This window comes from Gouania willdenowi, chromosome 6 (assembly GCF_900634775.1).
Source record: "Gouania willdenowi chromosome 6, fGouWil2.1, whole genome shotgun sequence".
Taxonomy (NCBI): domain Eukaryota; kingdom Metazoa; phylum Chordata; class Actinopteri; order Blenniiformes; family Gobiesocidae; genus Gouania; species Gouania willdenowi.
The window spans coordinates 12274082-12298075 of record NC_041049.1 but is presented as its reverse complement, the minus strand read 5'-3'; the positions used below and the strand labels follow the sequence as shown (position 1 = coordinate 12298075).

At 38.4% G+C, this 23994-nt stretch overlaps 1 protein-coding gene across 6 annotated transcripts in view; it reads right to left on the bottom strand.

Annotated features, from left to right (window-relative positions):
* LOC114464323 (ELKS/Rab6-interacting/CAST family member 1-like) overlaps positions 1–23994 on the bottom strand; it is a 135503-nt gene that overhangs the window by 22928 nt on the left and 88581 nt on the right. For 4 of the 6 annotated variants that reach the window (XM_028448367.1, XM_028448368.1, XM_028448369.1 and 1 more), the window contains 2 exons: positions 12453–12600; positions 2471–2578 (listed from right to left, as the gene is read on the bottom strand). In XM_028448367.1, coding sequence (XP_028304168.1) covers positions 2471–2578; positions 12453–12600 — 256 coding nt within the window. Of the gene's footprint in view, positions 1–2240; positions 2314–2470; positions 2579–12452; positions 12601–23994 lie in introns of all 6 variants that reach the window. The other 2 variants (XM_028448371.1, XM_028448372.1) reach the window with 1 other exon arrangement.

The following is a 23994-nucleotide window of genomic DNA, read 5'->3' as shown; positions in this document are numbered from 1 at the left end:
TTAACAAACATCACACTCCTCTGTACTTTAAACCCTTAAACACCCTAAAACAGAAAATGGACGACTATAGGATGAAAGCCACATTGTTTCCCTCAATCCGAGGTTTGACTATACAGACCGGACGCTCTTCCTCAGCACACTGGAGTAGACCTTCCAGGGTCTACTCTGAGGTAGGAAGGCTCAAAGGAACCTCAAAGGAGCCGTTACACAGGCACTGCCCCTGATACTCGTCCTCTGATCAAGAGGTTGGGGGTTCAATCCTGGTCTATACCGGTCTATGTCGAAGTGCCCTTGGGCAAGACACTGAACCCCAAGTTGCTCCCAGTGGTTGACTAGTGGCTTGTATGGCAGCTCTGTCCCATTGGTGTGTGAATGTGAGTGTGAATGAGCGGATATGTAAAGTACTGTGTGACCTCTGTCTGTAAAAGTTGCTATAGAAATAAACATTACTTACTTACAGAGCTTCAAAGAGAAACTAAACCCCTAAACCACTTTTATATGCTGAAAACAAATGTATTTGGGTATGAAGTAGTGTCTTTTATTGATCCTAGTCCAACTCTTGACATTTTAGTCAAAGAATTTGAATTTGGCATATTTTTTTTATAAAAATGTGAGAGTGACTGCCCTCTATGGGTTATTACGATCAAAGTTTGTGACGTTTTGGTGGCTTCTTGCATCAAAAATCACCACTTTGTAGATTTTATAATATAGACTGAGCGTGTCTTAGCCAAAAACCTTGGGGTTTAGTTTCTCCTTAAGATAACCAGGTTGAATGTAATCCATCTACAGGGTTCTACCGCCGCCCACTTTTTCTACCACCGTGGCAATTTCTGTGCCAAAGTTTACACCTGAAATTCTCTAAAGAACAATAACTATGACATTTGATTTGTGTAGACTTTACCCATGTAAAAATATAACAACACTTCTAAGGTTGTTAGTTGAGAAAAAAAATGGAAATGCTGTTGCTCAATGGTTATGAGTTTGAGGTTGAACATGGTCCTGGGATATGTTCCAGCACCTTCCATTCCTGTTTGGCTAACTGATAGGGAACAATGCCACTTTTCTTCAAAACCTTTCATTTTTCTTCAAACTTTTATCCATTATCAAGAATTTGACGCTTGAACAGAGCTTTTACAACAAATCTAGATATGACTTTTACAAACAATGGCAGTTGTGTGTTACAGAACTCCAAATTCTTTCCTCTTGCTGTCATTTCTGAAGCACTGCATGTGCAAACTAAAACGCACAATCCCCTTACACCGACACACAATCACTCACTGTTAAAAGGAAATGTGCTGTGGCAAATTAACCCCCTCACACACAGCGCATTGACCTGTGTGTACGTAGTGACATGTGCAGAGTGAAAGGAGTGCAAGCTGGTGCTCCCCGCTCAGCGTGGAGTAGCCACGTCTAATTAATACCTCAATTTTGCACATTTGAACAACATGTGAGTATTTAGATGAAAACCATCAAATCAAGCTGATACAGCGTTTTAAGACGGTCAGACTGCTAAGAGTACTTTATGTCCTTAAACTGCGATGAACTTTTCAACTTTTACTCTGAGACTTTTTAATGTATTGCTTTGAAAAATGCTGAGTTGGCATGACTGTTATACTTTGTATTTGTGGGATGGGGTTTTTGTGTTCTTGCTTGACATAATTTATTACACATCTGCAATTAATGACCTTTGAAAAGACTTTTCTTCCAAGCACTGACACCCAAACCTCCCCCTTTTTTGTGAGATTGTAAAAAAACAGCATTAGAGCTGGATTAAAAGAACACAAAACTTTTATTTAATAAATGTGTCAAAAACAGTGCTAGAGTTGAACCGTCACTTATATCACACGCTTATCCCATCTTTATAGGAAATCAGGGAGTTGAAAACACTGTGGTTGCCATTTGAAGTTCCTAAAATGAACCCAAACTCTACAAGAACGTGCACACTAAACATGCACACACACAGAAAGTACACAAGATATAAAATAACAAACATGCATGAATCATCCAATGAATTGGAATAAATAAATAACTAAACTGGAACAAGAATAAGAGTCAAAAACTGATCTGATGTGGAAACAGAAAAAAAAGGACTTTCAAGATCAGTTCAGTAAAACACACAAAAACAAAGAGAAATGGTGATAAAAGGCATTTCATACAAAAAAAAGATCACAAGCTTGTAACTGAACAAAGTGAGATGATGGCCACATCCAGAAATGATCAGATCCTGATACGATGCTCACCCTTCTGTACAAAACGATGAGGACGAGAAAGAAAGCATGTGATTGGCTAGGCCCAAATGCCCTCCTCGTCGTCCTATTGGTTAATTTGGTCCATCAGCAGCATTAGTTTCAAACAAAGCTTGCATTAGTATTGCAGAAACAACACTTCTAATAGGGAGAACATGGACAGATTTAGCTACAGCAAAAAGAAACAAACCATAAAATGAGAAGATTTGGACCAGACAACATACCTGGTCTGGGGAGGGCTTGTGATGGTTGGCTTGCTCTACATTTGGAAGTGCAACCTTCAGATGGTCATCTTCATAGTTATCAGCCATCAGCTTCATCCTGTTCTGCGTCTACAGAGAGAGAAACAGAGGAAAGATCAGTCATTTACCTCACATATTGTACATTTCAGAAACATCCTGACTGTATTTGAGCCAAATTTCCTCGTAAACAATCTTCATCTATTTCACCAGCTCTAATCAGCAAATCAAATATCAGCAGCAGTTGGTAGTCTATCCTCCACATCCTTTACTTACACTTTAGATCATACCATAAGGCCATGAAAGAGCAGGAGGTCAGATAAGTCAGTTTAAATCTGTCTCTCTAGTACAAAGTAAACCCTCTGGATCTCTGGAACAAACTCAGGCTTACGAAGGCCAAACTGCATATGTGCATATGTGCACATGCATATTGGATGATAAATACCGATATAGACTTTTGTACATGTTAATCAGGCAACGAGATGTTCTTTAATGTAGTTCTGCATCCTATGCTGTGTTTAGAAGCTCATTATGTGTGAAGGAGTGTGTGTTTGTGTTTGTGTGCTGCAGGAGACGAGCTGAAGGAGCCTCCTCCTCCTGCTCATTTCCTCGACAGCTTAAAAACAAACATGAACTTGAGTTTAAAACAAACACAGAGAGTTCATCTTTAGGATGCACAGGTTCAAAATGTAGAAGGTCCTCTTTCACGTGTAGGTGAACACACACACACACACACACAGAAACTGATTTCTTTGGTCACCATTTACTTTAATGTCTATGTAATCCATAGATTATGCTTTCTATTCCATGAAACATACTCAGTAACACCTAAACAGTTATAAGTGTCATGAATAAAATACTTACACCATACATAGAAGCTGTGTTCAAAACTAAGCTGCTTCTGGAGGATTTCAGGCTGCTAGGGAAAATCATTATTTATTTATTTGTCAAAGACATAGCGTAGATCAATAAATCGAGCATCATTTGCTTGAAAAACCATATAAAAGGTTGACATTTGATTTGATCTCCACTGTAAATGCTCTCTTACTGGCACTGTCGCAAAAGTGCTGTGCATTGCATCGTGGGATGTGAAGTCCCATAAATAGATGCATCATACAAGTGTTTTTACTCAATTTTTACCGTTATTTCTTGTTTTTCTTTGCTAGTCAAGGTGGACAGTGACTGGTTTGACTCCATTCTTGTTGTAGTTTGTTCCTGTTATTCTCCGTGATGTCACCTTTCCATGAAAACACTTGGCAGAGTTTCTGGGGGAAGCGGATACTGTTGATGTAGCGCATCTTAACTACTAGTCCTATTATCATCAGCTGTTTCTCAAAACTGTCCATCACTCGGGATCAATGACTGGGTTTGGTCCCTTCAAATGAACCTTGTCCAAAAGTTCATCAGTGAGGATAGATGATAGATAGTCTTGTAACTAACTCCCTGTATCAACCCAGGCTAAAACAGCCTCCACACCAGATTAAGCTATGATAAAAGGCCGCTCTGAGTTCGGATAACTTTAGCAATTTCTGTAAACATTCTCCTTTTGGTACACTTCAATGGATTTGTGGTGTGTTAATTCTCACAATCATGTAGTTATTTTTCTCAAAAAGTGTTTAGTTTTGCCTGTTTCTCTCTTCTTTATTTGAGCAGTGGTTGAGAAAGACAGGGAGGTGCACTATTTTAAATGATTTAACCTCTTCTCCCAAGTACCTTTCTGAAATCAGTCTTACATCCTGTTTTATTGATTCAAGTTATTTGGCTTCAGTTTTAGGACTCTTTCTACAAGCATGGTAAATTGCTTTTTTCTCACTCTATTTTTTCCTCTGACCTTTACAGTCCCATTGTTTTTCCTGTATCATTTTTGTCATTTTATTATGCTTTTATCTAGAGAAGACCCTGTCTCTCACAGTCTTCCATAGTATGCTGCTTTCTGTGCTAATATATTTTGTTGAAGATTTGTTTGTTTTAAGGCAGTAACTGTCTTAGTACTTGAGACTGACGTATAACAAACATTGGAAATCGATAAAAAAACACTTTTAAATGCCAAATAATCATAATTTCTCATTTACAGCTCAACACAGGGTCACATCGATTTAAATTGTGAGGATTAGTGGTTTTCCTCAGAGTGAAGTGAATTCAAAGTGACAATATGCGAGGCAAGTTGGTAAACTTAGGCTGCCTTGATGGAAAGCTACGAGAAATGTCCAAGTTGGGGAAAAGTGGTTCTATTTGTTCACATGTGTATTACCCTTCAGTGTCATTCACCAATGCATTGAAGCTGCTGTTTTAGGAAAATGGAATCACAGTTAAAATCTGGAGAGTTTCTATATTTGTGTCCCTAACTGGACTGTTTCAACTCACCAAATATGACAGCTAACCAGCTGTTTAACATGTCTTCTCAATTATACTGTCTATTACATAATATTTGAGTAGATTAAGTAATAATCTCACCCTTTCAAGACTGTATCTACCTATGTCTCATTACTCTCTATGATGTTTATAGGTAGAAGCAAGGAAATAACCTGACCTGCAGAAATGACTGTGAACAAGATGAAAAAGTGGAGATTAAGGACTTTGATCATAATTTGAAATACATTACAGCAGTAAATAACAACATGTTGCAAACAAGCGTACATGGGGTGAGTAAAATGAATAGAGTGAATGTTTCAAGCATCCCAAAATACAATTGCAGGCCTTGTCGAAAGCAAAATAGCTTTTCTGCCCATTATGCCATTGTCAAACTACCCTTGCATTGTATAACAACCTTGACCATATGAACATTTTTTTTGGGCAACCACCCACACAGACACTGAGTTTTTTCGTTCTACCATTAGACTTTTCATTTAATTCATTGAATTTTGGATAAAGAGTAAGATTGCTGAAAAACAGAATGTGGAAGGCTTCTTCTCCTTTCTCTCTAATTGTCATGAGTGCTGACCTCAGCTCACTTGTCTCAGTGCCAACACTGGATTTCTCACTTCATCTAATCATCACACCATTATTTCACTTCTACCCCTTCATATCTCTTCCCCTCTTCTACTCCCCTCCACTCCCACCTCCATCCTCATGCTGCACCGCTCGCTCTGCTGTAACCTGCTGATAACGAACAAAATGAAAAACAAATGAATACCTCGTGGAGGGAGAAAAGGTACGGTAACTGCTGAGTCATGTCGGGAGAAGATGATTTCATTGTGATAGGACTCTGGGGAACGTTAGATTAGATTATTGTGTGGTCCTTTTCTCCAGTGGCCAAGGAAGAGGCTTTGTAGATCCCTGCACAATTACTAGCCACAAAAGTTGCCGAGTCATGATAGAGAATGGTTTTATCATGATAAGGTAATGAAATAACTATTTTCCACATTTGTTTCTCTGTGAGGAAACCAAAACTGATGATAAATGGTGACTTGGAAATGGTAAGGCAAGTTGGAGAATTATTTTATTGTGACGAGACTCAAAGGAGTGATAAAGTACATTAAATACACATTTCTTAAGTTCACAGTGAAAGAGAGGTTTGAACATATTGAAAAATGTGATAATGAACAGTGAGCCATTTATAAAGTGCTGATTGTGAAACTTTTCTTTTCTTCACTATATTCCATCCTTCTTTATATCATTTGGGGTGAAATGATCCTATGGTCAAAGTCATTGTATTTTCCTTTTTTTCATAGCTTTGTTCTAGTTCTTTGACTTCTTAGACCAAAGCCATACACGCTATTATTGCTCAAAATCCTAGTTACAACATTTGTTGTTGTTTTGCCACAGAGGAGCACTAAATAAACCACAAGCTTTTCCAATTTTAAAAGGTAAAATACAAGAATGACAAAGGTATTAACATCTTCAAGTCCATAAATATCTATCGATCTTGTTTTAATAATAATAAAAGGATTAATAGCTCAATAATTAATCTTTATGAGTGAAAAAAAACCCATTGCAATGCTTTGATATGTGAATATATTTTATCAATAAGGTTCTGACATATCTAATAGCATCTACATGGTGTAGGAAAAAGGCATCATTGAACATGTCATAGGTTTGGATGGGGACATGGTCATACAATGTCCTTAACCTGTAAATGTGAAACACACATGCCTCCATCAGGGAAAATTGCACCTAATTTTTTCCTGTTTATTTCAGAAAATAACCTCCATCTTTCACTTTGGTCTCCTCCGTCCCCTCACGAGTCTCTTAAAAACTTCTGGTAAAGGAAGTCAAAAGTAAAGAGCAAAGAGGAGGCTGACCGTGGGAACAGGAGAAGAAGAAAGTGAGGAGAGCTGAGGTCATCCTGATCTACAGCCTGATGAAGTCGGAGGTCAAAGATCATTGTGCAGGGAAACTCTCGACATTCTTTCTGAAAATATAATTCTACCTTTTGCTGGTAATTACCTACTTATTAGTTAGTTCTAATGGTGGTTATCTTTGCTGTGTCATCAGAGAAGGCTGCATAATTCACTTTGGGGGTGGGCTTTAAAACAACATGTCATTAAAGGGAATTTCAGGCCATGTGACTAAAACTGTAGCTTAAAAAATAAACTGGCTTGTATAGATGTTTCAGAGTTCATTTTCCTTTGCATGTTAGCCATGTTTGAACATAACATGGCTGTTGGAGCCAGTCAGGTTAGTCTAAGTCTTTGAGAATCTGCTGATCGGTTGAGTTTTAAAAAAAAATATGTAATGCAAAAACCTTCTCTAGGGTTTCAAATAAGGTCAGAAAGAGAAACAGGATCCAGCAAGCAGCAGTTCCCGGTGTAAAAATGGAGCTTTGGTACCAAAAGTAAGAGGAGAACGGACAGGTTGGTTTGATGAGAGAAGAGCAAAATGATCTATTACAATCAAAATATAAAAAGGACCTTCTATGATCCCACAAAAACAATGAAACTGAAGTGGAGTGGTTTGAGCACTTTGGGTGTTTGAAACAATCAATCTGCATCTAATTCACCTCATAAAGTGGCTGTTCAACCCAAGTCACACAAAATAAAATAAAAAACCTCTTCTCATGCCGTCACCTCATCTCTTTCGAAGGTTGGATTTATTTATTGTTGGGATATTTGATATTTTTGGATGTTGGTTTTGTGTCCATAAGTGTGTGTCTTGCTAATTACCCTCTGTCTCTATTTAAGGAACGCTTGATGCCTTTATCTTGGTCAGTTTAAAGGCATTGTTGGGTCTTAGTTAAGTTTAATGGAGTTTGTTTGTTGAACCTTTTAGCAAATATGTCTTATAATAGTTTAATTTAACACTTTTTGTCTGAGAAACCTGCCTTTATGTCCTACACTGTCTGCACAGTACACTAGTATCTCACACTATTCTGCAGAGTGAGCGATATTTAAAGCAATAATTAAGATTAAAGATGAGTGAAAATGCTCTACAGCTGAGGTTGAGTTAGTTTATTCACACTTTATACTATAGATGGTGGCAGTAAAGCAAGTAAATATTTAAATTAGATATGGGCGACTGCAACTGGTGGTCCAGGGGACATATACTGTCTAACCCTGTGCGATCCCCAAAGTATATGCACAAGATGACAGAAAAATACAAAAAGGGCAACAAATATAAACACAAATATCTCCAAAATTGCAAAACAACAGCACAACCATATGACTCAAAAACATAACATTTTGACAAAAACGCAGAGAAAAATGAGGAAAACATTAATAAAATAACAACAAAAATACACAATAGGACTCCAAAAACACACAAGGAAGGAAAATAATCAACAAAATGACACGAAAAGCAAAAAACACACACAAACCCTCTGTTATTTCCTGTGTTAATGCGCAGATTGGTCATTATTATAAATATTGACTCGGATCAGACAGTCACATTTTTTGGCCCTCGCTATGATAAAAGGTTACCGTTATTTACTTAAAGGGGAGATATCATGCTAAATCCACTTTTTTAGCCCTTAAATGCATTTTGTTGTATATTTAGAGTGTTTAGAAGTACAGAAAAGTTCAAATTAGTCTCGTAAGGTGGTCTGTTGATAACTTTATATTCTGTTTTAGTCACATTTTTCAATCTGTTTCAATTTTTCTATTCTCTATTACGTTTTTTGAACAATAACGTCACAGTATTTGCAGCTGAACTGCCAAATTAAGAAATCGACTCCAGGTCCAACACTTCGAGCAATCCGCCATTTTTATTTCTCGCTGTGATTTTGTAGTCCAAGCTCAAGGATGCTGAAGTTACGAGAGGATAAGTCAAAATGTTGGGTTGTTGGATGTAGTAACCCACACGCTTCATTACACCGTCTCCCAGCATCAGAACCTTTTCAAAGTGCCTGGTTGAGTTTTATTTTTTATGGAAATGTACCCACATCTGTGGGTAAGGTCATTTTTGTGTGCGCGAAGCACTTCAAGGATGACTGGTTCAGCAACCTCCACCAGTATAAAGAAGGATTTACAGAAAGACTTTGTCTGATTGAGGGTTCAATTCCTTCTATCTTTGGAGACGATGAACAGAGCACTTCGGTAAGCTGTAAATAACGCTAAAAAGTGTGATGATAAGACGTCCCTGTCATCGTTTTGTTAACATTAGCAGTTGCACCGTCTTCATATGTTAGCGCTGTGTGCTCGTTTTAGATCCGTGATGATATGGCCTACGTGATTTAATTTAAGTCTAAAGTTTTCATTAGTCATTTCATTTTGCCGTTTTTGTCTCCAAAATGACTGTATTAAAATGCATTTCGTGACGATAGCTTGGCGCTAGCGTTAGCTCGGCGCTTGTATTAGCTCACTTGTTAGGGTTCTGCAGGTTCATCATCTTCATTTTCATCTCGCTCCGCCAGGTCCGACTCTGGCTCGAACATGTAAGGCTGGATGGACAAGTCTTCTGTTGTTGACATTGTGTAAATAACCTCTGAATAAAAAGTTTATGCGCCACTACATAGCTGTATCTCCTCTATCAAACTACAAAAATGGCCAAACAGGGTGAAGTTGAACCGAGTGTCACCTTTGCAACCTGGAGAGGGGGCGGGGCATGGAGTGTCTCATTTGCATTTAAAGAGGCCGCACCAAAACGAGTTGCTCTCAGAAGCACATCAGAAAAGGGGTAGAAAAGGAGCCTGTGGTGCTATAATAATGAGGAATTCAGACCCAAGCATTGCAGTTCCACTTTATATAGACCACAACTGTATGATTTATATGTAAAAAGGAAGGACTTAAATGCATGCTATGTCCCCTTTAAGGCAGAATGTTTTTCAGTATTTGATGACAATCGAAACACATTTAGTTTGATAGTTTTTCAAGTTGTGAACAAACTCTGCTGCCTTCAATGTGCACGTTTTGATTTTTAATGCAAAGGCATCTAATCTAAAGGTAGGGGAAAACTTCCCATCACCACATCTGACCACATTCATTATGCAATAAAACTTCCTCTTCCTTCATAATTTATGATCAGTGCTAATTTTAGTTCTGTCTACCATAAGGCAAGATATTTTCTGCAAAATATGCGCTACTCACAAACTCTGGCTTCGCCGATGGTGACGTGTAACACACACGTAAACAGACACACACACGCAAAAATACAGACAAAGTCTCAGTTGTGATCAATCATTGAGGGACTGAAAATTATAACACCGCAGGGTAAATGAAGAGCGAAGGAGGGCGAGAGACCTGGAGCAGCTCGGAACAGCTCGCCTTGCACCCTCGTCTGCTCAGACACATTTGCACATGCACACATTGGGAAGCAGACAGTGAAGTCTCTGTGTTGTCAGGAACCACCTTTGAGACCCAGAGGTGTCATAAACGACTTCAAATAGTGCGGCAAGAGAGGAGACGGAGGGATGAGGAAGGAAGAGAGGAAAGAGTGGAGCTTGTTACAGTGAATACATTTGACACAGCTTCTCTTTAATAGCCTCACTTCTCTCTTAAACACCAGTTCAAACACTTTTTTACCACACCTTTTTTTTGGCACGCACAAAAAAATCTTACTCAATTCTTGTTGAGTTTATTCCATCCATTAAGTGGACTTTTGGCCGTGTTAAATCACATTTTGCTACAAAATTTGTGCTACTTTGTATCTATTCTGAGCGGCTCTGATGGAATTCCCAGTGTTACCACCAAACAGCAGCTTAGACATAAATGAAGGGAAATAAAAGGCAAACCAAAGCTCACCGATCTGTCCGTGGTCATGATTTATCTTGTGTTAGAGGATTTGGCAGGCGATGTGTGTGTGACACCGTCGATTACATATAACTAAAAATACACATGGGTTAAGGGTTGAACAAAATGTTCCATCAGCCGAGGCTACAAGGTGGTTAGAAACTGGTGACAGTGAAAAACATTTAAAATCCACGTCATCTAAAATGAGGGGAAAAAGGCTGGTTTGACATGTGAATATTTGGTTATAACCTGGGTTTTGGTTGGTGTTTATGGGTAATTCTCAGTTTATTCTATGGGGAAATTACAGCTTCACCATTTCTTCCTCCTTCACTGGTGTGTGTTAAGCTTTATTGCTCAGTTTGTGGATGTTGTTTCTTGCTTTGTTATCATTTCTTCTAAGTTGCCCTATGTTTGCTGAAGGCACTGTAGAGCAATATAATTACAGTAATAAATGCAAAATCACATCTTGGGACCGGGTGAGTAAAATTATACAGTACAACCGATTCTCTCACGGCTCCCCAGTGATAAGAAAGCACTTGAAACATGTACCAGTTTAGTTATTCTGTTATTGCATTTCCCCCTTTTTGCTCCTTTTGAAATCATCTGAACATTTTGTGGCCCTTCTTTAAAGAAATCAATAATGGTGAAGGTGAGGGAGCTTTTTATTGTCATTATTAACTCAGAATTTGTAAAAGTGTGTTGCAGTACGCATGCGCTCTAAAGGAAAATTTGGAATTTACTAAAATATTGTGGACTTAGGGTGGAGGACTGTTCTTAAGCTACTCTGAATGACTATACATCCAACATGATGACTGGCCAACAACAAACTATATTCTTTTCATGCAGTTTTAATGTTAGGTCTGCATTTATAAAAGTCCACATAACAATATTTCAGGTATGCATAGAGGAATCAAAGGGAGGAAATAAGCTCTTACTCAACTCTTTTTGTAATATCAGATTTTAGAAGTATGTTAAACCTGCTAGAGATATATATCTATTTTTTCAATTAGACAAATCCATAGTGTAGGCCTCATAGATTAATACATAGATCAAAGATTATTTGATTTAAAAAAGGTGCAAAAATTGAAATTGCCGCTCAAAAGTTTGTTTTGATCTCCACAGAAAAGTTTTATACACTGCATTGTGGGATGTGGAGTCCCATAGACAGATGTGTGGATGTGTTTTTATTTCATTCTTACAGTGATTTCTTGTTTTTGTTCCCAAAACTCTGCTAAAGTAACTTCCCAAAACATTGGCAGATGTTTATTACAAATTAATCTAATTTCATCAATTGTATCAAGTTAAAATAATTACCACAGACAAAAAACAATCAATGAGCAGCTAGAAAGAAATCCCTTAAACCACTCATCAGAAGTCTTTTAAACAAGACCCATAAAGCCCTTATTGCATGTATGTGTGTGTTGACAGAGGCTTTTGGTCTTGTTTATATCCTTGTTTTTGGTCTGTTTGAGGGTTTCCGTAAAAGTAGATTTGTGTGCGTGCCATACTCCTACCTATAAAATAACAGGGTTTTCTGTCTAGTTTTTGTGGGTATTTGTGGAGAGTGTATTTACATAAATACAAATTCATGAAATCTGTGGTTTGCCAGGTTTGTATGTGTGTGTGTGTGTGTGTAGGAGTAGTGGATTTAATCCTAAATTTACCGTTTGTGGTTGGAGGCCTGTGGTCACATCTGGACTGAGTTTCTCTCTCTCTTGTTTTCTTTGCTCCCCTCATCACTGACACCTCACCTGTGCTCTCCTGCTTTTCTTTACCTCCAGCATCCCACTGCAACTTCTCTTCTTCCATCTCGACCCTCCCACTGGTCCCCTGTATATTAGCACTGTAAATGTTTTGAGTCCCACCTGTTGTTTGAGCTGCTGCACCAGACTGTCCTTCTCCCGTTTTAGAGCAGCCACCTCCTCCTGAGTTTTCTTCTTTTTAGACGAGGAGAGCTCGAGCAGGGCGATGTTGGCGTCCTTCTCGCTTATGGCGGCCAGCAGAGCTTCTTGTCTGTGAAAGAGTGACAAAGGAAATAGGAAATGTAGTTATTTTTGAGTCTGAGAAGCCAGATCAGCTTCTATTAGAAACTCTAATAACAATTTCTACACGTGACCTTTTTAGATTTAAAGCCTTATATTGTTTTGTGATGTTTTCAAGTACATTCAGTCACACTTTATTAAAAGTTGTATACATAAGGCTGACATTACGCTGTCATTTTCTGTCATTAGCATGAATTGGGTGTCATTAAGGCTGTTATAAAGTGTCGTTTGCTAAATTACGACACCTTTCGCAAAATTATGACACCTTTGGAGGTATGTTGACATTTTTTGTGTTAGGTGGAGTGGTATCTAGGGGTTAGGGTAACAAAGGGTTAGGGTTAGGGGTTAGGGTAACAAACGACACTTAATGACACCTTACTCATGCTAAGGACAGGTGTCATGTCATAACAATGACAGTGTAATGTCAGCCTTCTGTATAAAACTTCAAGTGTTACCATGTTTTCTCATTACCTGGATGTGATCATTTGAAAAGCACAGGTTTTATTTAGGATTACTATCATGTTTTACATCAGTGATGCTAAATAAATAAATAAATTAAATATTAAATCCTAAATCTTCCAGAGCTGCATCAAAATCATAAGAATATTGTAAAGGCATCAAATCTGTAACAAGTTCATCCAATTAGCTGAATCAGGCTGAGTAATCCCACTGAAAACGCTTACAGTAAACTCCAAAAATCCAAAAACTAAGAGCAAGAAAGCAAGATTTTCACACGTGTGAGAAATAATGAGCACTTAAGACAAAAACTTCAATCAATATTCTATGATTTGAGCAAATACTCCTTTCATCTAGATATGTGCACGTAAAAAAAACAGTTTACATGAACTTAAACCTATATGAACGCCTTTTAAAAAAGACCAGCAGCAAGAATGTGATTTACTTTTACCCAAAGTTGAATTCTTGTAACCATGAAACTTTTTGACTTCTTGTTTGGCCAGATCATTGAGAACTTTTCTGAATGACCTTGAAGATGTTCATCACATTATTCAAAAAGACAAACGGACAACTGCATTAGACCTTGTGCTACATTACATACAAAACAGATGTCATGCATATGAGTTTCTTGCCAAGGATAATTTGCAACCCCCTGTCCCTGTATAGACGTTTACTGCTATAATATTAAGGAACAAAGAGTGTCACACAGTATTAAGTAATACATGAACAAGTTATGTTCACTACTTTTCAACTAATTACTGAAAGTCTGCCTTCTGAGTTAACCAGTCACTGCAAACATGTTTATTACTACGGTGAGCATTATATCAAAAATATCCTGTTAACCTCTCTTTGCCTGAACAGTGGAGCTGACATATGGATGAGATTCCATGTGGTCGGGAAAACCAACATGCCGCATCCCATTTATCCCATCAGCCAAGGGTAGAGCAGAGCTCTTTTCAAGGACACCAATGAATGAGAATTCTTAGAATTATGTCCATAGAGTAGGAATTCCAACCCATTAAAGTCTTTCCACAATCCCACTGTTGACAGTGACACTATATCAACATGCACGCTGTTTTTAAAAGAGGATCAACGGCATAAGAAGACGTTCCAATATGTAGAATGGCATAGAGTAAGTTATCGGTAGTCCAAAAGTCAAAAAACAGAAAAGAACATTTTTATTTAGTGGCTGTCAAAACTAAAGTGGTTATTTCCATCAGGATGACCAGTGCTTAACCTCTAACAATGGCTTAAAGCAGTGGTTCTCGACCTTTTCAGCCCGTGACCCCAAAAATATAGGAGCCAGAGACCGGGCAGGGCCATCTATAAGGGGAAATCTTTTTGGGGCCCATCTATAAAGTCAGCAAAATGATGGTCCATTGTTATACTGTATGAATATGTGATAACCACATTTATTTATTTATCAGAATAATATCAACTATTATCCAGGAAGTTTATTATTATTTGAACCTCAGTATATAGTCGTCTTGAAGATTTAAATCTTTGTTTTAATCATAAATTAAAAAAAAGGGTTAAAAGTGACCAAAAATGGTGGAAAAGGTGGTGAAATGGGATTTTAAAAACCAGAGAAATTGGTAAAAAGTTGAAATTAGATAAAAACAGACAGAAAAAAGCAGTGGGAAAAGTAATGGAAAGGTTTTATAAGTGCCAAAAATAACTTGAAAGTGGAAAAATGTGCAAAAAAGGTGTTGGAATTTGATGGGGAAGTGGCATAAATGGGAGTAATGTAGCAAAAATGCATTAAAAGGAGCAAAAACATGGCAAGGAAAAGTGATGAATATAGGTTAAAATGTGGCAAGTTTGGTGGAGTTGCAGAAAAAGAGTAAAAATAAGCAAAAATGGGCTCAAAAAAAATTCCTAGTTTCTTGAAGGCATCTGGTCCTGACCCCAAGGTTGAGAACCCCTGGCTTAAAGAACAGTTGGGTTTATGTGATGCAACATGACAGAGTTACTAAAGCCTTATAACTGAGTCGCTCTCTTAAAAGATTGAGAAGTATTTTGGCAGATTAGGAAAGACCGACCGAAAAACACACAATTACACCCTTTCTCGCCGAGACACACAAACACACTTAAAGATTCGGCGTACGAGGAATGCGATGATGATGAGTGTTTAAACGAAGACAGATTATATGTTTGAACTTTGTGAGGATACATAAACTCTTTGGTCAACCTCACTGACCAAACTGTCGTCGTACAAATGTCCAATCACGGTCCTGTGCTGCAGCCAGATGAGCTAAAGCTTTACTTGGTTGATAAACTCCAAGACGAAACGATCACTGTCAGGCCAAATTACTCATTTGTAAATACAATATATTGCTTTATTTCCAAAAACCAGTATTTGAAAAAAAAGTTTCAAGCTTCAGTCAGTGCTATACATTCATAAGAAATAATCTTTTGACACAATGAAGTTTTGGATGTAATGCTTCTAGTCTCATCATCTTTTTAACCTTGGTGAGGATTTGGGTGAGTACACTGACTCTCCTTCTTCCTCCACATGTACCCAGTGAAGCTAATGGAACATTACTCTTGTCAAAGCTAACATTGCGTCGAGTTTTATAACATATCTGAGAGTTTCTTGCCAGCACAGAGCGCCTATAAACCCCTGGTGATAAAATGATATTTATTCCAGATGCAAAAATCCTCATTCTGTTCTGGGCTTCTCTGGAACTCCTCATTTCTGTCCGACACACAAACACATACACACACACGCACACACACATTGCTGCTTGGCCTTCTTAGCTTGCAAAGCCAAACACATGCTTACTACAAGTGCTGGTTGTGGCTGCTGCTTCTTCCACCATATAATCATTAAAAGGCTTCTTCAAGTGCAACACTCTTTTGCTAAATCTTCGGATAATTCGGCTGTCAGAGGGCACTTAAACCCTAGCACGCTCTTAGTGGGGCTGGCAGTTGAGCGCTCAGCATTAAATGTAACAAAGATGATGAACCAAACACGATAAGAAGTAATAGTTTGTTCCCAACAGATTTAAAAGGCTTCGATCCGGGCCTTTAGGTTCACCCTGATGCACAAAGCACAATGTTGGATATGGGATGGATGACAAACCAAATTCCTGTGCATACTGTACATAAAAGCCTGCTTGAAGCTGAGAGGTTACTGTGCTTAGCAAACCAATTGTTTTAAATTGTTAGTAAATTGAGACTTTGTTAACATTTAAGTTAGGAAATGTAAAAAAAATTAGAGGGGTAGAGATAAGTTTACTTCTTCTTACTCCTTTTCATTCATGTAAACTAAGATGTGAGATGGGAATTTGAAGATGCAGGATACTGTTTTGTTATCAATTCTTGATGTTAATTTATTTTATTTTAAACAGTCTTAAGTTGTCATTTACATGATCAAAATAAATAAATCAGATCTAAACAAAACAATACTGCATCTCTTTGCATCCACAGAAAGCTGCATATATACACAAATCTATCTGAAATCCAAATGTGTATTAAAGCCAATAGAAAAAAAACATTATATTACACAAAATTTCATTATTGTGATAAAACTATTTTTTTCCATTGTAAACACATTTAATGCTGCAAAATGTAGGATTTTTAAATTTTACATTCAATATTTTAGCCACATATATATATTTATTTATTTATTTTAATGAAAGATATCAAAAGTTCAACTTTCCCACCGGGCAGGAATATTTTTATATACCGTTATTTATTTGAACCCTTAAAGATGTTGATGAAGGTACACAATAGGAATCAAGTTGTAGCAACATTCAGGGAATCCCCAATTTGTAAATGTAGGAGAAATCAATAGGTGTCAGATTAGGAACACATTAAGCTTTGTAAACAAACCCTCCTCAAAGTTGATAAAATGGGCTCAGGAACAACTGACAAAGATCAATTGTTGCTGTGTGATCTGTAGTTATAGTAGTATTTAATTAAATGTCAAGGATTCAACATATGTGTACGACAATGGTTGTGAATCAACGGCCATGCGAGTTACAGTAAATCTAATTGTTTTGTGTCTGTAGCTGAAAAAATGTCTAGGAAGTAATTTTTCAAACTATAAGCTCATGAAAAAAAACTCCTTAGTGGTTATATTCGACAAGAATGTTGCAATACATCAACATTTCAACAGCTATTAGTTTATTAGTTTGGTTATCCTGGTTATTATTACAAGTGACATGATGTGTCTTATTTCAATAATTTTATTAAACTAAATTAATTTTAAGAAATGTATTCGATGAAGAATCAAGAAGACGTAGTCATCAACATCCTCTGCCAGATTGGTTCTCATTATAACTCACAACCTTTTCCTAAATGTCCTAAATCTAAGAACATATAATTACTATCTTAAACGGTTTCCAAGAAAAGCTGTCTCCTTTGAAGATACCTCGAACATAGTAAAGAAAAACAGAACAAGGACAATAACTCTGGAAGAAATAATTGCGCGTTTCTCATTTTCGAATTCCATCAAGGTATTGATACCCTGAAGCCACACACCAAATTTGGCTATTCTATCTTAAACAGTTTCTGAGAAAAGCTGTCCTATTTAACTCGGACGGACGGATGCACGGAGCTCAAACCTATATCCCCCTTCCGCTTTGTGGCGGGGATAATAACAGTGACATTTTCTTAGAAAAACGGGAACCAGGGTAAAAAACTTTAGCACACCGGCTGTGTTTTTCCACTGTACAGCATCTGTTCGTATGCACAGGGTAACAGTGACTTTCCTGTGTGTTAACATGAAATAGTAGAAAGAAAAATCTCCACAGGCATTTCCTACAGGTGGTAATGGGGTATGTGGCCAAGCCGTCAAATATAAGAACATTTCATATGTTATTCATAAGTTTCCACTCCCTTTTATAATTGCGCCCCAGTTTTCAGCTCATGTCTCACCTATTCTCTATTCTCTGAGTCTCTCACCCACTCTTTAGTTCCCTTCCTCCTCTCGTCCTTCGTCACTCCCACTCTATCTGTCCGCCTCTTCTCCCTCTCTGCTTGTAAAAAAGATGGAAGCATTCTTTCCATCATTTGGCGGCCGTGTGCCGTGATGTCATCAACGTGGCGACAAGGAAGACAGTAAGCAGAGATACACAAACGCACCAGCCACCTGACCCCAACCCAGACACACACGTACAGACACACCCACATTTGGGGCGCTCTCCTTCCTCCAACCACTTAAGGCCCCTCACTTTATCAGGAACACTAATGCCTCGCCTCAGATCCCTCGCATATCTCTCTCACACACACCAAAGCAGCTTCCCGTGGGCGCTGCTTTATCACTTACATGTTGCTGCGTTTTATTGCAAATCCTGTGTTGGAGTGACACATCTGTGAAGATGATGTTCAGCTGTGTATGATGTGTGTGTCCACATTTTGTCTATGGGGACCCAACGCTTCAGTCTTTTCCGTTGGAGTGTATCACTTCATGAAGTGTGAGTGTGAGTGTGTGTGTAGTAGACCTAGTCCAGTGTGTGACATTGGCCAGTCCTTGTCTTAGACAAACACGGAGCTATTTTAGAAATAATCCCCTTTCTCTGCTCTTTGTTCCAGATTGAGCCAAGCAGAACTCAATTGTTTTTTGTGACACTGAGTCTGCTGTGGATACGTTACGTACGTACGTGTAGAATGACAGAGTTTACTCTTCAAACACAGTCAGACTTGACCCGCCTGCCAAGTCTGACTTCATATGGTTTAGTATAGGAAAAAAAGACAACCTTTAAAAGAGATTTGAAGATAAGCTGATCCAAAAACATTACATCACACTTAGAGATCAAACTCTGCCTGGTTTGTAAAATTGGTACCTTTACCTTGTTTGATATTTTTATTTCCTTTTTCTCTATTGTTTTACCAAACCGGACACATTTTAATCACATATTTGTTTATTTAAGCAGCAGTTTAAGAGGAATTAGAGGCTCTATGGGCCTGGTTTAGTTCAGCAAAATGTCATTTATTTTGTCTCCTAGGATTAATAGATTTTAAGTCAAGTTCACGTGTGAAAGTCAAAGCCCGCAGGCCAAATTCGGCCATCCATGGCATCTAGTCCCACCCACAAGAAGATTTTGTCCAAAAGTAAATATTAAAGCCAAATAACAACTCTTTGTAAATCACCATATCAGTTGTAGATATCTCAAATCCAAAAAAATACATTGGGGCTTGAACATACAGGCATTGTTTACCGTAACATTACATTTTCGAAAACCCTGACCATTCACACAAAGTTTCCCATGGAGTTCTGGCAAATTACATTGCAAATCTTAAGAAAACTAGTTAAAATTCAAGGAACTCTGACCAATTGCTCAACATTCAGGATACTGTAAGTGACTGACAACAGTAAGGTGCAAACTGGGGCATCACTATTTTGAATTTGTGCTTTTTCCTTCACAAAACTTCAGTTCAAACCAGGTCATATGTGGCCCTTGCACTGAGATGAGTTTGACACTACTGCTCTAGTTTGAATAAGAACATTGCTCTTGGGACTAGCAATCTAAGTCCAAAAGCCAAGATCACATGAGAGAAGTTGTCAATAACAGAAGTGTCCAGATGTAAACCTATGGGCAACACAGCTGAAGAGTAAACTAGAATACTGTAAGAGGGGCAGGAGTTCTGAATGCAAGTCTATAGTCTTCTCAACACCAGCTTCAATTGTTTCCTAAATCAATATTTGGGTGCTGTGTCCTCAAAGCAGTTGAATGTGTTCTGTGATCTGCCAGAGATTTTAAGTTGACAGATTCACCATGGCAGTGACACCTCACCAGCATGTAAACAGTTCTTTTTTTTCTCATTAGTTTTCTTTCCAATCCGTACAGGGTTGAATTTCCTAAAGGCCTCTGTCCTGCAGCTGACAAACAGCAGGCAGAAAGGCTTTCTTATGCTTCGAGCTGGCTTTGATTCTTCCAATGCACACTAATTATACACAACAAAATTTATGCATGACATTGAGTTAACTCTACCTTTAAATTTCTAAATCCAAACCTTTCATATACCCTCCCACACTGACTTCCAAACACTCCAACTTTGGTTTAGAGCCCGAGCAGTAAAAAAAAAAACAAAAAACAAAAAAAAACACTGGAATAACTGGACACATCAGTGCAGGTTTCATGAAACATGACTTACTGCTGTGCAGCCATGTGTGTAGGATCAAAGTAAAGGCAGCCATTAAAGCTTTGGTCGGCAGTAAAGTATTTACTGTGACTGTCTCCAGCAAAAAAAGGCTTCACTGATCTATAAGTTATTGGACAAAATGACAGTGATACAAAGATAAACAACAAATCAAGTAGAGAAGCTGTTTAAAAGTCTTAAAACCAAAGCCAAAAATCAAAATATCTTTGTTGATGTGAATCTTTTTAAAGCTGATTTGCAGCAAAAGCTGTTGGAATTAAAGACGTGTTACAGCACATTTTTGCATGGATCTCTTTAAGAGCTGTTTCTCTGTGTCTTAAATTATGATGAAAGTGGGTCATAGACACTTGGACATGAATGATTTAGTACGCAGAGGGAGGACGGGTCGAGAGACCATCAGAGAGAAGTGTTGGGGAAATAGGTTAAAGCTGGTGCATGGCAATGCGTGTGTGTGTGTGTGCGCGTCCGTGTGTGTGTGTGTGTGTGTGTTGGTGTTTTTAAGGGAAAGAAAAGCTCCCCTCAAGGAGCTGTTGTACATCAGAGAGGCTTAAGAAAAAACGACGAGGAGAAGGCATACACACACACACACACACACACACACACACACACGCACACGCACACACACACACACACACACACACACACACACACACACACACACACACACACACACACACAGAGTGTAAGAGAGAGAGAGAAACAGCTTTGACAGGGAGGGGAATAATATAACTGGAGGATTTGGAGGGAAAACAAATCAAAGAGACGTGAAAGCAGAGAAAGGAGGTAGAAAGACAAAGGAAGTGAGTCGGGAGGGGAGAGGAGGGCAGGTGGGACTACTGCATGACAGAATGAGGATCTGTTCTTGACACATTCCCTGCTTCTTCTTTTTTTTTTCTTCTGAAAAATCCTTCCCTCGCTTCTTCACCCTATTTTTTCCCCCCGTCCGTCGCTCAGTCGTGCACACACACACATTTCACAGCCCGCACTGTGACTAATAAGAAAGGTGTAAAAATGCATTATCCATAGTCAGCGGGTGTTTGCTCTGTTTGCAAGACCACACACACACACGCACACACTTACACGCAAGCCTGCACTGAAAAGTATGACTAAATGTGCAGCTCTGTCTTTGTCTTTACAGGGGGGTCATTACAGCAAATCCATTTTTTACAGCCAGCTACTGAGACACCTGCTGACAATCTGTGACCATGAACTTCGGCTTTCAACACAAAACGTAGGATTTCCTCCATTTATACACTCTCTACCTAATCATATGGAGCACTTCAGAGACTTAATAGTTACCCTCACTGTGGACCAGTAACTTGTCCAAGGTGACCACTGCCTTTTGGGTATAGTAGTATAAGGTCACATGACCTTGAAAATGAGGAGCAGACTGAGCATGAACGGATAGTCTTGATGCGTGCAAGTGCATTATGTACATTTAAAATGGAATGGTAACGCTTTACTTGAAGTTTCATACATAAAGGCTGACATTATGCCGTCATTATCAATGAATGACACCTGTCATTAGTATGAATAAGGTTCGTTAACCCTTCGTTAACTAACCCTAACCCCTAATCCTACCTAACCCCACTAGATCCCTCTACCTAACCCAAAAAAGGCCAACATAGCTCCAACGGTGTCATAATTTAGGGAAAGGAGTCATAATTTAACAAACACTTAATGACAGCATATAGGACACCTTATTCATGCTAATGACAGATAATGACAGCGTAATGTCAGCCTTATGTATAAAACTTCAAGTAAAGTGATAACAGAGGAATCAGCGCTGTCTCTTATTTGTTGTATTCTAAACCAAATATTACCAGTTAGTATGGCCTACAAGACTTTCAGGGAAAATTCAAAAATCCTCACTCAGTTTATAAAAACGGAAGCTAAATTACTCTAAGTTGGACAGAGGAACCAAGACTATAAGACCAAAGGGGAGAAAGTCAAACACAGAGAGCAGAAGGAGAACTGGGAGATGTAACTGAGTATAGTGAGGGATCCTGATTTTGGCTTCTAAGGCTAAGTGTCAAAACAGCATGCCAGTGTTTGTCACGCTAAGCTTCTAACATGTCTGTCACAAACACACACACGCACACACACACGCACGCACGCACGCGCACGCACGCACACACACACACGCACACGCACACACACACACACACACACACACACACACACACACACACACACACACACACACACACAGACAGACAGACTTGCTGAGACACACTGGATTAATCTCATTGCTGTCTGAGCGGATCAAAGCTCTTGACTGTGTTGTTGGTGTGCTGCCATAAGCCCATGTACATGTAGTTGTGTGGGAGGATGTATTCTTATGCATGTGTGTGGATTTCAGTACGCGTTTCAATTCTCCACGCTTTCTTTACGGAAGAAAGCTTCTTAGCAATCGTGCAATGTTTGCTGTTTGTGTGTATGTGTGAGTGTGTGTGTGTGTGTGTGTGCTTTACTCTCTTTGTGGGAGTCCAAAAACTGAAAGTCTACAACAGATGTCTTGAGCTAACCTGCCTTATGGAACTCACGGGGATCAAAAAGTCTTAAATTATATCTAAGGTTATGGACAGGTTGGATTTTGAGCCAAGTTGTCTCTGTGTGGGCAATTTTTTTCTGGGCAAAAACATGCATGTCACTGTATGCTTACAAGAGCTTACTTCATGCAGGAAAAGTTCACTGTGGAGGAGTATTGAGTTAATTAAGACTGAGAAAGAATTAACAACCCAATCACTTTTATACCCGTTTACTGCTACAGCCAGTTCAGGTTCAGCAACCAACCTATGAGTCCTTAGGCAACTGTGGCCGAAAAGGGCGTGTCTAGAAACAGTTCTCAAGTTATTTAACATTTGCAATTATTTTTTTTCGAATCATCTTTTAAACCTACTAGTACAGTGCCCATCAGAAGTCTGTACTGTATTCATATAGTGGAGATGTAAGTAGAGTTGTTAATTATGGCCAAATGAGTATATGTTTGAAGGTTGGATGTACAAAGAAGTGTACATACTCAACATTGTTATAAAGGGGTATATTTGTGGGTGCAAAGTAAAATAGCGTGTGCGATTTCCCTGATTTAATTCTATGGGACATGCGCATAATAAGTGTTTGTTGTTTTCTTTACTCAATTTTTTCGTTTGGCATATTTTTCTGTAATGTATGTTTTTTTGGAGTCATTATGTGCATTTTTGTATCTTTCAGTTGTCTTTTTGTGCATTTTTTGTACAATTATTGTTTTTTTATTGCCATTGTAGCGTGATTCTGGAGTTTTGTGCATTTCTGTTGTCATTTTGTGTATTTTTTGTATAAATATTTAGTTTTGTGTATTTTGATTAATTTTCATATTTTTGTTGTTGTTTGATGTATTTTTCTGTAATGTATGTCATTTTGTGTGTTTTAGGAGCCTTTTTATATACGTTTGTGCATTTCTGTTGTCGTTTTGTGTACTTTTTGTATAAATATTGTTTAGTTTTTTGTTTTATTTTACTCATTTAGTGTATTTTTAGTATAAATACCTTATGTGTGGTGATTATCGTGTTTTGAGATACTGTATGTGTGTGTGTGACTCTCAACTCCATGGCTCACATACGTGCTTCAGCCACGCACATGCAGGCACATCAGTGACTCACATCAGGCCCAATAAGTGAGACTTGAGAGCTTTGATGGTATATCAGTGTGAGCGCAGCTGCTCAGACACCCCTCCACCCTCTCCGGTCTAAACTATCGTCCTCTCTCTCACTCGTGTGTTTGCAGTCCGTGTCTGCTTGGCTGTGTGCGCAGTGATGGC